Source organism: Pristis pectinata, chromosome 5 (assembly GCF_009764475.1).
Source record: "Pristis pectinata isolate sPriPec2 chromosome 5, sPriPec2.1.pri, whole genome shotgun sequence".
NCBI classification, from domain to species: Eukaryota; Metazoa; Chordata; class Chondrichthyes; order Rhinopristiformes; family Pristidae; genus Pristis; species Pristis pectinata.
The window spans coordinates 6,592,084-6,604,986 of record NC_067409.1 but is presented as its reverse complement, the minus strand read 5'-3'; the positions used below and the strand labels follow the sequence as shown (position 1 = coordinate 6,604,986).

General features: G+C 48.5%; 1 protein-coding gene and 1 long non-coding RNA gene across 2 annotated transcripts in view; one reads left to right on the top strand and one right to left on the bottom strand.

Annotated features, from left to right (window-relative positions):
- Nucleotides 1–266: 266 nt before the first annotated feature.
- LOC127570157 (uncharacterized) lies at nt 267–4,473 on the bottom strand. The gene is made up of 3 exons (XR_007956308.1): nt 4,458–4,473; nt 3,218–3,353; nt 267–414 (listed from the first exon to the last, which is right to left on the bottom strand). It is a non-coding gene; the product is annotated as an uncharacterized LOC127570157 (long non-coding RNA).
- plcd1a (phospholipase C, delta 1a) overlaps nt 4,429–12,903 on the top strand; it is a 101,362-nt gene continuing 92,887 nt past the window's right edge. The window contains 1 exon segment of the mRNA XM_052015397.1: nt 4,429–4,755. Coding sequence (XP_051871357.1) covers nt 4,659–4,755 — 97 coding nt within the window. The 5' untranslated portion in view covers nt 4,429–4,658.

Genomic DNA, 12,903 nt, shown 5'->3' with positions numbered 1-12,903 from the left:
CTTGTCATTAAATATCTAATAAAACTTCAGTTAAATGTTCAGAATGGAGGTGTAGACCAGAGGCAGAATACTGAGGCTCCAGATTGCAAAGGAAGGAAATACCAACATAAAAACCTGAAACGTTCCTTTTTTATTCAAGCAATACAGATTGGAACTGACCCTGGGGGCTTCCTCTCCAGGTTTAATGGTTAAGGCAGAATCTACGTCAACATTCAGTATGTGTCTGGGCAGGTAGGCAAAGAGATTATGTTGAACAGACAGTGGATAACCGTGAACGACTAGTTTCAGTCGAAGAGTGAACAACATCGTAGACGGATTGGGGTCGTCAGCCTGTTGTAGCTCCTTGGTCTAGTATGTCACCGTGTGCTTGTAACCTCGTGCTGCATGTGGGTTCTTATTGCTATGGAAAGAAATCTGTTCGAGGCAACAACAGAAGTAAAACAAAAAACATACATTCAGTCACTAAGATTAGGTTACACTCAAGAATAATCAGGATCATATGGCATTTTAATTATTACTTACTGGGTAGTGCAGCCAAGAATTTTTAAATATAGTGCTGGATTGAGACCATGCTGAGCTATCCTGCCCTAAGTCCATCTGTCCTAGTTAGCCCTCCCTGTGCCCGTTTCCCTGGGTCCTCTCTTCCCTGCCCACCCTCCCCCATGCCCATCCACCCTCCTTAGATCATAGATAGAGGAATACAAATGAGTCCATGTGAGGGATCCGAATTTGCAGGTGACACTAAAATGGGTGGGAGGGTTAGCTCGAACATAGAGCATAGACCAGTATAGAACGGGAACAGATTCTTTGGCCCACCATGTCTGTGCCAACCACGACACCATTTTAAACTGCACATCTGCCCGCAAATGTGAGATGTGTCGGAATTTCTGCTCTCAGAGTCTGGCGAACCTCTGGGATTCTGTACTCTGGAGATTTGTGAAGGCTAGGGCATCAGAGGTAAAGGAAAAGCAGATAAACTTTGACGATCCAGGGCTCCGGGGAACAGGCACAGAAGAGGAGTTGAGGCCTCGGGTAGATCAGCCATGATCGTAATGAAGGGCAGGGCAGGTTTGAGGTGACGTACTCCTGCTCCTATTTTTTTGTGGTTAACTTCTTTTGTAGGGCATAGTTCGATTGCTTTTCCTTTTGTATTTTTACGCCAGACAAGAATGTTGCATTTCCTGCATTCGCTCGTTGAATGTTAACAATCGCCTGTCCATAGTCATGCATCTTAATGAATCAGAATCAAGTTTTCTATCACTGACATACATTGTGCAATTTGTTGTTTTCTGGGGCAGCAGTACAGTGCAAGACATAAAAATTACTATAAAATAAATAAATAGTGCAAAAGAGGAATAATGAGGTAATGTTCATTGGTACATGGACTGTTGAAACCCCTCGATCCATCATTGTCAAGTCACTTCTCATACCTTTGTAGTTTCAGAATCAGAATCAGGCTTATTATCGCTGACATATGTCGTGAAATTTGTTGTTTTGCACCAGCAGTACAGTGCAAGACATAAAATCCATAAATTACAGAAATAAATAGATCATGCAAAAAAAAAGGAATATTGAGGTAGTGTTCATGGATTCATGGACTGTTCAGAAATCTGATGGCGGAGGGGAAGAAGCTGCTCCTGAATCATTGAGTGTGGGTCTTCAGGCTCCTGTACCTCCTCCCCGATGGTAGTAACGAGTAGAGAGCATGTCCTAGGTGGTGAGACTCCTTTGTTTAAGTTTGAGACCCTAATTATAGATTGATTTAATTATCTCTTCATCTTAATGAAGGATTCTATGATGTTATGGTCACCCTTCCCTAATGGAACCAGCAAGTCAAGATTATTACTTATCCTTTCTTACCTGTTATATAGAACATAGAACACACAACAGTACAGCACAGAAACAGGCCCTTCATCCCATCATGCTTTGCCAAACTAATTAAACTAGTAATTGAATGCCCAACTAAACTAGGAAGTGGAACTGGAGGTGGTTTATTCTTGTCACTTGTACTGAGGTACAGTGGAAAACTTGTCTTGCATACCGTCCATACAGATCGAGGTAGTATAAGGTGAAACAATAACAGAATGCAGAATAAAGTGTTACAGTTACAGAGGAAGTGCAGTGCAGGCAGACAATAGGGTGCAAGGTCATAATGAGGTAGATTGTGAGAACAGGATTCCATATTAACGTCTATTCATAGTCTTATAACAGTGGGATAGAAGCTGTCCTTGAGCCTGGTGGTACGTGATCTTCTGCCCGATGGGAGGGGGGAGAAGAGAGAATGTCCGGGGTGGATGGGGTCTTTGATTATATTGGTTGCTTTACCGAGGCAGCGAGAAGTGTAGACAGAGTCCATGGAGGGGAGGCTGGTTTCTGTGATGGGCTGAGCTGTGTCCACAACTCTCTGCAGTTTCTAATCTCTTCTGCCTACTCAATGTCCCTATCCTTCCATTCTCTACACATTTTTTGGTTTTTTTTTGTTCTTCTTGTAAAAATTGTGTATAATTTGTGTTTAATTTATGTTTTTCTTGTGAATACTGCTTATCTGATGCTATGTGCCTGTGATGCTGCTGCAAGTAAGTTTTTCATTGCACCTGTGCACACATGGACTTGTGGACATGACAGTAAACTCGACTATGACTTTGACTTAGAAACTTGGCTGGAATGGGTCTGCAACTCACAATCTTGTTGACTTGGAGGTGAGATAGGAACTTGTTATGTGACAATACCATTTCTACCCTGTGTACCCACAGCCGTGTTTCAACCTTGGATTCTGATGTACCACAAAGTCTGGTCACCCTGTCCTATGAGGACACAAGGGAGACAATTCTCCCCATCTCTTGCCCACTGAAGCAGAGTTATAAGCAGGGTTCAAAAGACAGAGGAGGCTGAGGGGTGACGATACTAAATTACAAGGGGGGAGGGATAGATAGGGTGGATAGTAAGAATCTTTTTCCCATGGTGGAGATGTAAGACAAGGCCATAGATTTAAGGTGAGAGGTAGGAAGTTTGGAAGAAATCTGGGGGGAATGTTTTCACCCAGACGGTGGTTGGTGTTTGCAACACCCTGCCCAAAGAGGTGATGTAGATACTCACATAACATTTAACAAGCATCTAGACAAGCAGGCACGGCAGTGCAGCGGTTAGCGTAACGCTATTACAGCGCCAGCAACCCAGGTTCAATTCCAGCCACTGTCTGTAAGGAGTTTGTACTTACTCCCTGTGTCTGCGTGGGTTTCCTCCGGGTGCTCCGGTTTCCTCCCACATTCCAAAGACATACGGGTTAGGAAGTTGCGGGCATGCTATGTTGGTGCCGGAATGTGGCGACACTTGTGGGCTGCCCCCAGAACACCCTACGCAAAAGATGCATTTCACTGTGTGTTTCAATGTACATGTGACTAATAAAGATATATCATATAAGTACTTGAATCACCAAAGCATAGCAGGCTATTGGACCTAATGCAAGCCAATGGGATTAGTGTAGGTAAACCTGATGGACTGAAGGGCTTTTTCTGTGCCGTATGATTCTATGCTCTGGTTTCCTCCCACATGCGGATTGTAAGGTTAATTGGCCACTGTAAGCTGCCCCTTGTGTGTAGCTGAGGGGTTGAATCTGTGGGGAGCTGATGGGAATGAGAGGAGAATAAAATGGGATTGGTGCAAATAAGTGCCTGATAGTCAGCAACACACAAAGCACTGGAGGAACTCAGCGGGTCGGGCAGCATCTGTGGGGGGAACTGGCCAGTCGACGTTTCGGGTTCACCTGGTTGGGGTTGGTGGGGAGTAGCCGGAGAGCTATGCGTTCGGAAGGGGTGAGGCTGGAGTGGGTGAGGGGAACGGAGAAGATGTTGGGTCAGCAATTGGGAACGAAAAGGATGCCCATGGGTAAAAGACCAGAAGTTGTGGGGGGGGGGGGTCCAAGAGGGTTGGAGACGGGAGAAAGGGTAGCCAGCGTGGAATCGATGGGCCGAAGGGCCTGTTTCCATGCTCAGTGGGTGGGGGAGGAGATTTGGAAAACTCCCTTTCCACACCATCCCCTTGTATCCTACCTCCATGTACTTCTGTTTTGAAATGATCTGTATGGCTGGCTTGCAAAACTGTTTCCCGCTGTATCTGGGTACATGTGACAACAATAAACCAATTTCATTTCCTGAAAATGATCAGAACTAATCTGAGAGATGAGCCTGCACTTGACACAGCTTTGTAGAAAGCTATCTTCTCCCTCTCCCTCCACCTTCCCTACCTCCTCCACCCCTCCCACCTCCCTCAGAGTCCCAGCCTGTTGAAGGAATTCAGAAAATCAGAGCCGCACCCACACCCCACCCCCAGGCCCTCAGTTGCCGGGGTGGTGAACCCCAACCCCTACCCCCTGGACCTCCAGATCTGTCCTTGGGACTGTGAAGCATCCCCTCCCTTACTTCGCCCTCCTCCGCCTGCAATCACAGCGGCGGACACACCTCGCAGGAGGGATCCCCCAGCTCACAGGCAGTTTGGGTTGTGAAGAGGAGAGTTCAAAGTTTTAAACCCGCCCTTAAGAGTGCAGCCAAGGAGTGAGATGTTTCCTCCACGTCACTGTGTGGGAAGGCGCAGAGAGCGGAGCTGAGTCCCTGCCCGCTCCGCTCCGGACTGCAACTCACCCGCACCCTCGCCGGAGTAAAATGCAATGCGTCTGCAAACCCCGGCGCACGGAACAGGAGAACCAGCAGCTGCGGGAGGCGTCGGAGAGGCAGGCTCGCTCCAACCTCGCCCGGCTCGGTAAGCGAGTGACGGGGGGGGGGGGGCAGTCCGATCCCGGGACAGGATCCGTGTCCGCTCCCACCCCCCCCCCCCTCCCTTACTCGGGGAAGACGGGGCGGACATCTCCTCATCCCGCTGGCGCCGCCCAGCCAAGTTCCAGAGACTTGCCTCCAAGATCCGAGACGTGTTGGGCCGGTCCTTTGAACCGTGACTGTTGCATCTCGACCACCTCTCAGAGTGGATGCGAGATTGCCGCTGTCCATTGATCCCCCCCTGTACTTAAAGGTTGCAACGAGCACAAAATGCTGGGAGAGTCCTGATGAAAAGTCTTGACCCAAAATATTCCCCTCCATAGACGCTGCCTGACCCGCTGAGTTCCTCCAGCACTTTGCGTGTGTTCCAGATTTCCAGCATCTGCAGAATCTCATGTGCCTGCACTGCACTTTCTCTGTAGCTGTGACACTTTACTCTGCATTCTGTATTGTTTTTACCCTGTACTACCTCAATGCACTGTGTAATGAAGTGATCTGTATGATCGGTATGCAAGACAAGTTTTTCACTGTACCTCCTTACATGTGACAATAATAAACCAATTCCGATTCCGATTCCTGTTGAAGGGTCCCGACCCGAAAGGTCGACAGTCCATTTCCCTCCACAGACGCTGCCCGACCTGCTGAGTCCTCCAGCATGTTGTGTCCGTTGCTCCAGATTCCAGCATCTGCGGAATCTCTTGTGTCTCCATAAAGTTTGCAATCTCCGTCACCGGGCAAGGGTTGGAGATGGAGAGAGAATGTGCGGGGAGGGTGGGAGCAGGAGAGGTGGGCAAGAGGGTAAGGGGAGGGGCTGGGGGGATAAAGGCTGGGTGCGGGGAATGCGAGTGGGAGAGGGGGATGAGAGGGTGGGGAAATGGGGCTAACAAAAGAGAGGATGGAAATTTGCAGAGAGAGAATAGGGGATATTGGGGAGAGGAGGACTGGGAATAGAGTCATGGAATTGTACAGAATAGAAACAGGCCCTTCGGCCCATCGTATCTACGCCGACCATTGTACTATCTATACTAATCCCACTTGCCTGCCTCAATCCCATATCCATCCAGGCCCTGCTCATTCAAGTACCTGTCCAGATGCTCCTTAAATGTTGTTACTGTGCCTGCCTTCTCCACCTCCTCTGGTCTCACTGGACATTTCCCCCCACTCCCCCAAGTACTGCCGTGATGTTCTCCCTCATCCATACCCGCATCTCCCCTCCTCTCTTACCTCCGTCCCACCGCAAGCATCGGTATCCCAAAACTTTGAGCTGCCCACCTCCCCACCATGTTGTGGTAACAGCTATAATATCACAATTCCATGTGCCGATCCATGCTCAGAGTTCACCTGTCTCGCCTGCCGGGCATCTTGCATTAAAGTAAATGCAGATTAGTCTATCTGACCTTCCCCGCCCCCTGTCCAGCCCCCTGTCCGGCCCCCTGTCCAACCTTCCCCGCCCCCTGTCCGGCCCTCTGTCCGACCTTCCTCTCCCCCTGTCCGGCCCCCTGTCCGTCCTTCCCCGCCCACTGTCTGGCCCCCTGTCCGTCCTTCCCCGCCCACTGTCCGGCCCCCTCACTACAGGACCTGCTCACTTTCACCTCCACACTGGCTTCAACTTTCTCATCTGGGACCCCAAGAAGAGCGGCATTTGGGAATGTTGTGGGGGGGCATGGGAGTGGGGAATGTTGTGGGGGGTGTGCGGGAGTGTTGTAGGGTGGGGTGCAGAATATTGTGGTGGGTGGAGAATGTTATGGGGGAGGAGGGGAATGTTGTGGGGGGGAACGTTGTGGGGGGCAGGAGAGGGGAATGTTGTGGGGGGGCAGGAGAGGGGAATGTTGTGGGGGGCATGAGAGGGGAATGTTGTGGGGGGAATATTGTGAGGGGGCAGGAGAGGGGAATGTTGTGGGGGGCAGGAGAGGGGAATGTTGTGGGGGGAATATTGTGAGGGGGCAGGAGAGGGGAATGTTGTGGGGGGAATATTGTGAGGGGGCAGGAGAGGGGAATGTTGTGGGGGGCGGGAGAGGGGAATGTTGTGGGGGGAATATTGTGAGGGGGCAGGAGAGGGGAATGTTGTGGGGGGCATGAGAGGGGAATGTTGTGGGGGGCATGAGAGGGGAATGTTGTGGGGGGAATAGTGAGGGGGCAGGAGAGGGGAATGTTGTGGGGGGAATATTGTGAGGGGCAGGAGAGGGATGTTGTGGGTGGCCGGGAGTGGGGAATGTTGTAGGGGAATGTTGGGGGGCGGGAGAGGGATGTTGTAGGAGGGTGGGAGAGGGGAATGTTGTGGGGGGAATGTTGTGGGGGCGGGAGAGGGATGTTGTTGGGGGGTGGCGGGGGAATGTTGTGGGGGGAATGTTGTGGGGGCGGGAGAGGGGAATGTTGTGCGGGGGCGGTGGGGGGGATGTTGTGGGGGGGAATGTTGTGAGGGGCGGGAGAGGGAAATGTTGTGGGGAGAAGGAACACACTGGAGAGTGGGGGTGGGGGAACAGGGTAGATTTTCCACAATTAGATGTCCCTGGATCGGTAATCCAGAGAATGCAAGTTCAAATCTTACCTGGCAGTTTGCTAATTTGGTTTAAGTGTTTAAAACTATTTTGGGTAAATATAAATTGGAGGCAGCTAGAGCAAGGACTTTAGCAAGGACCTGGCCTAATTTACCTGCTCTACCCTTTGGGGAGTCAGTAAGTACAGTAATGTGGTCGACCTTTAGCTGCCCTGGGACTTTAGTTCTGGGGCGTTGAGCAGTAGGATATTCCTGTTCTGGTGCTTGGCACAGTGGGAAGGGAATACAGGCAGTCCCCAGGTCACGTCAGGGTTCCATTCCTGAGAAGTATAAGTAATCCAATTTCTCTGTGTCAGAAACGTCCGTTTTCTGGAACTGACCATGTTGTATTACTCTACGTACACTTGCTATAAGTCATTCATTTTATTGCATATTCACCCTGAAACTACTCATAATTAAACTAATGGAATATATATTGGTAATTGGTAAATTGGTTTATTATTGTCATATGTACCAAGGTACAGTGAAAATCTTAGTGTTGCATGCCATCCATACAGATCATTTCATTACATAAGATAAGATAAGATTTCTTTATTAGTCACATGTACATCGAAACACACAGTGAAATGCATCTTTTGTGTAGAGTGTTCTGGGTGCAGCCTGCAAGTGTCGCCACGCTTCCGGTGCCAACATAGCACGCCCACAATTTCCTAACCCGTACGCCTTTGGAATGTGGGATGAAACCGGGGCACCTGGAGGAAACCCACGCAGTCATGGGGAGAACGTACAAACTCCTTACAGACAGTGGCCGGAATTGAACCTGGGTCGCTGGCACTGTAATAGCGTTACACTAACCGCTACCGTGCAGCCCATTGAGGTAGTGCAAGGGAAAACAATAACAGAATGCAGAATAAAGTGTTACAGTTACAGAGAAAGTGCAGTGCAGGCAGACAATAAGGTGCAAGGGCCACGACGAGGTAGATTGTGAGGTCAAGAGACCATCTTATCGTACAAGGGAACCATTCACTAGTCGTATAACAGTGGGATAGGAGCTGTCCTTGAGCCTGGTGGTACGTGCTTTCAGGATTTTGTATCTTCTGCCCAATGAGAGCCGTAAGAAGAGAGAATGTCTGGGGTGGGAGGGGTCTTTGACAGTCATTAATGAATACTGTGAACATCCTTATTATTGCTATCTTGAAAAACGTGTTAAAAATGGGAGAGTTTGCATAAAGTTGGATTTCCATGAGTCAGGTCATTCGTAACGGAGCCCATGTAATGGACAATAAAGTGCTTGATGTGTTTGAAAACCTATCTCTCACCTTACATAGAACAGTACAAAAGGCTCTTCGGCCCTCAATGTCAATGCCAGCCTGAATGCCAATTTAAACTGCACCTCTACCTGCACATGGTCTGTGTCCCTCAGTTCCCTGCCTGTTCAACGTGTCTGTCTAAATGCTTCCACATATGCTAGATCGTGGTGACCCTTTGCAAGATGGCTTCATTACACTTATTATAACCTGCGTTCTGTTTTTTTTACTACTTGGATGTAATTATGGATGGCACGCCAAACAGAAGCTTCTCACTGTATCTCGGTACATTTGACAATAATAAACCAATTACCAGTACCAAATGGCGGCAGGTGCCAAGGACAGGATGCCAAAACTGGTGAAAGGTGGCTTTTTGTATGATTAGTGGCAACATTGTGAGAGTAGGGGTAGAACAACAAGAGGTCGATCTGAAGGAAGACACGGCAGAGAGGGAACTGTAATGGTCAGGCTGCCTGGAGGTCAAAGACAAGTCAAGGTGTGGCAGCAGCCTACCTTTAGATGAAGTCACACAGGATTTCATTGGGATTTTGCCCAGCATCGTTCTGCTGGTGTGGGACGGCCACTAACTGTGGTTCAACGACTGCAGCAATGATTATTTGAGGAAATCGAGAGTATAATTGGGCAGTAATCAAGACTCAGTGCAGATTGAGAAACATGAGACGGCATTATTTGTTCAGGGAGACAATGAGGCCGGATACTTAGAGATTGATGGTGTTGATCATACGGAGAGTGCTGGCCATTCAGTTGTTGGTCATACACTCAGAAAGTGCTGGACAGCATCTTCACAGCAAGAAATGCAATTCACATTTCAATTCGATGGCCTCGTCTTTAGAGAGGGTGCAATACATATTTCCACAGCTGACACCTGTGGTGTGGACAAAGGTTGAAAGTGAAAAGTGGCAGTGAGTGATTTTGAATTGTTGCCAACTTATGCCCCTGAGAATTAGTTGACAATGTCAGGTTCGCTGTTCTCTTCCTCTGCACATCCAGCTTTTCTCAAACATCTGTCTCATTCTGTTTGCCTTTATTCTGATGGTTTTAAGTTCCACAATTCAACCATTCTCAGAATTCCCAGTTGGACTAATGAGTGATTACCTGATTTATACCTCTGGCTTTTTTTCCCTGTGAGGAGAAATATCTTCTCTACATCTTCCTTCCAAACCTTTCTGTTGCCTTAAAAGACCTCTCTCAGCCCTCTCCTCACCCCCTCTCTCCCTCCCCCCTCTCTCCCCCCCTCTCCCTCCCCGCCTCTCCCTTCCCACCCTCCCCCTCCCTCCCCCTCCCTCCCCCTCTCCCTCCCCTCTCCTCACACCCCTCTCAACCCCCTCCCTTCCCCCTCTCTCTCCCCCCTCTCTCACCACCCCCCTCACTCCCTCTCTTTCTTTTCCAGAAGGAATAGCCCCAGGCTGTTACTGATAGTTGTAACTCCTCTGTTGCCACTTCAATATTGCATAGTGATTCTACACTTTCTTTAGTGGCTATACAGGCTTGTAAGATAAAGTCTCAAACAATGTATGGTCTAACCCAGGGTCACTACAAGTTACATGTTTCTTCACTGATTTTGAAGGAGGAAGAATAGCAATTGGAAAGGGGTCAAGTAAGTCAGTGATGGATTCGTGACTGAAGTGAGATTGATGGGGAAGAATGATGGGGGGTTGCACAATGTAATGGTCGGGCTGGATTTGAAGAGAACCGCATTAACGTCAGGGGGAAAGGTTGGAGATGCTCTCAGATTTGTCAGCAAAGGAACCCAGGAACTGTTCATGTCAGAACAAGGTTTATTGCCACTGTCTTATGACATGAAATGTGTTGTACAGTGGCAGCAGTACAGTGCAAAGACATAAAATTACCATAAATTACAAAATAAATAAGTGCAAAAAGAAGGAATAACGAGGTAGTGTTCATGGGTTCATGGACCATTTAGAAATCTGATAGCGGAGGGGAAGAAACTGTACCTGAATCATTGAGTGTGGGTCTTCAGGCTCCTGTACCCCCTCCCTGATGGTACTGAAGGAGGGTGGAGTGTGAGCAAGAGATAGTGAGTCAACCTTCAAGATCTCAAATTGATTATTCAAATATTTCATGGGTTGGGAAGCTTTATTGGTGTTTAATCTGAAAAGCAATAAGGCAGTAATAGCAATGAGGTGAGTGTGTGTGTGTGTGTGCGTGTGTGCGTGCGTGAGTGTGTGTGTGTGTGTGTGTGTGTGTGTGTGTGTGTGTGTGTGTGTGTGTGTGTGTGTGTGTTGCAGGGGAGTGGTGCTGTAATTTTATTACTAAAGAAGAATTTTTCCCTCTATGGATAGATAGAGGATATTCCCAACCTGTCTCACTCACAATTCTTGACCAGTTTTGACTGACAAGGTATGGTCTTGTGTTCAGGAGTTTATTGAGTATAGCAGAGACATCCAAGGGCAGTGACTATAGAGCGAGACTTGGTTCTGACACTTTCTGCTTCCACGTTCCCTGGGGCACAGTCCTCCTTTTTCTTACTGTACTGTGCTATTGATCGGGAATTGGGGCTGGATGGGAGTGGTTTAGCTCATGGTGAGGTAGCGGAGCAGACTAGATGGGCAGAATGGCCCACTTCTACTCTTTTGTCTTGTGACCTTGTGATCCTCCTCCAGCATTTCAGCAGTGACCTGTTGACTCACTCCTTTCTCCTGAGATGTTACCACCTCATGGATTGTTCAGGTTGGAAATGTCGACACAAGAGAGACTGCAGATGCCGGACTCTGAAGCAACAAACAAGATGCTGGAGGAACTCAGGGGGTCGAGCAGCACCTGTGGAGGGAAAATGGACCCTGGACTCAATCCGTAATGCCGACTGTCCATTTCCCTCCACAGATGCTGCCTGACCCGCTGAGTTCCTCCAGCATTGTGGTTGTAGGCGGGACATGGTTTGCTTACGGCTGTCTTTATCTTGTTCATGACCCCGATGCCTCAGTACACAGGGCACAGGAACCATCTGGAAAGAGTCTATTTTGGGAGAGGCTTAATATTCATGCTCCTTGCTTTCTGAAAATCTGGAGTTCCCCAACCATTTCCTCTGATCTTCTGCTTTCATAACCCCGTGTAGATATATCCCGCATCCTGTCAGACATCTCCATTATTCTCACACAAACGTCGGCATCAACCTTTCAAACTAGCCTTGGCTCTCTGGATGTAAAGGAATGAAGGGGTATGGTATTGGTTTATTATTGTCACTTGTACCGAGGTACAGTGAAAAACTTGTCTTGCATACCGATCGTACAGGTCAATTCATTACACAGTGCAGTTACATTGAGTTAGTACAGAGTGCATTGAGGTAGTACAGGTAAAAACAATAACAATACAGAGTAAAGGGTCACAGCTACAGAGGAAGTGCAGTGCAGGTAGACAATAAGGTGCAAGGTCACAGCAGGGTAGATCATGAGGTCAAGAGTCCATCTCATCGTATAAGGGAACCGTTTAATAGTCTTATCACAGTGGGATAGAAGGAAGCGTGCACGAAAATAACGCTGAGATCAGCCGTGAGCTTTATGAATCACTGAACAGAATCGAAGGGCCGAGTGGCCTCCTCCTCCTTCTCCTGTTTCTTATGTTCATGGGCGAGTTTCCCCCATGTCACCTTGTGGTTGTAGTTTGCCCTTTAAAAGGCAGGTAACCGCACTATGTTAGCAACACCGGATTAAATGTGTTTGCACCCAGCAGTGCAGAGTGGATGGGCAGGGAGCGAGGGAACCTTCAGCCCTGTGTGGGGAAGGCTTGCTAAGCCCTTGGACAGTGGCTGGGTGGTCTGTTCACCAACAGACCCTCAGGGGAAGCTCTCACACAGAAAAGAAAGTAAAAGAAATGTTGTGGTACAGTTGCAGTACAGATTATGCTCATTTTGAACAGTACAGGGCTCACTGGGTTCCTCATTCAACCTACTTGTAAGATTATCATTACAGACAATCAGTGACAAATGGATGGAGGGATTTTTTTTGGTGGGGGAGGGTTTCCACAGTGACAGAAGATCCTATCCTTGGCCTTGCCCCACAGAGTCTCTGTGCTGGCTGCGCCAAGCTTCAGTGTGCCTTGTTCTGGAAGACCAGCATGTTTCCAGCAAACTGATAGAACACAGAACAGTACAGCACGGGAACAGGCCCCTCGGCCCACAGTGTCTACACCGATTGCGATGACAAATTAAGCTAAATCTCTTCTGCCTGAACGTGATACACATCTCATCCCTCCATTCCCTGCACATTCATGTGTCTATCTAACAGTCTCTAGAATACCACAGTCGTATCTGCTTCCACAAACTCCCCTGGCAGCCCATTCCAGGCACCCA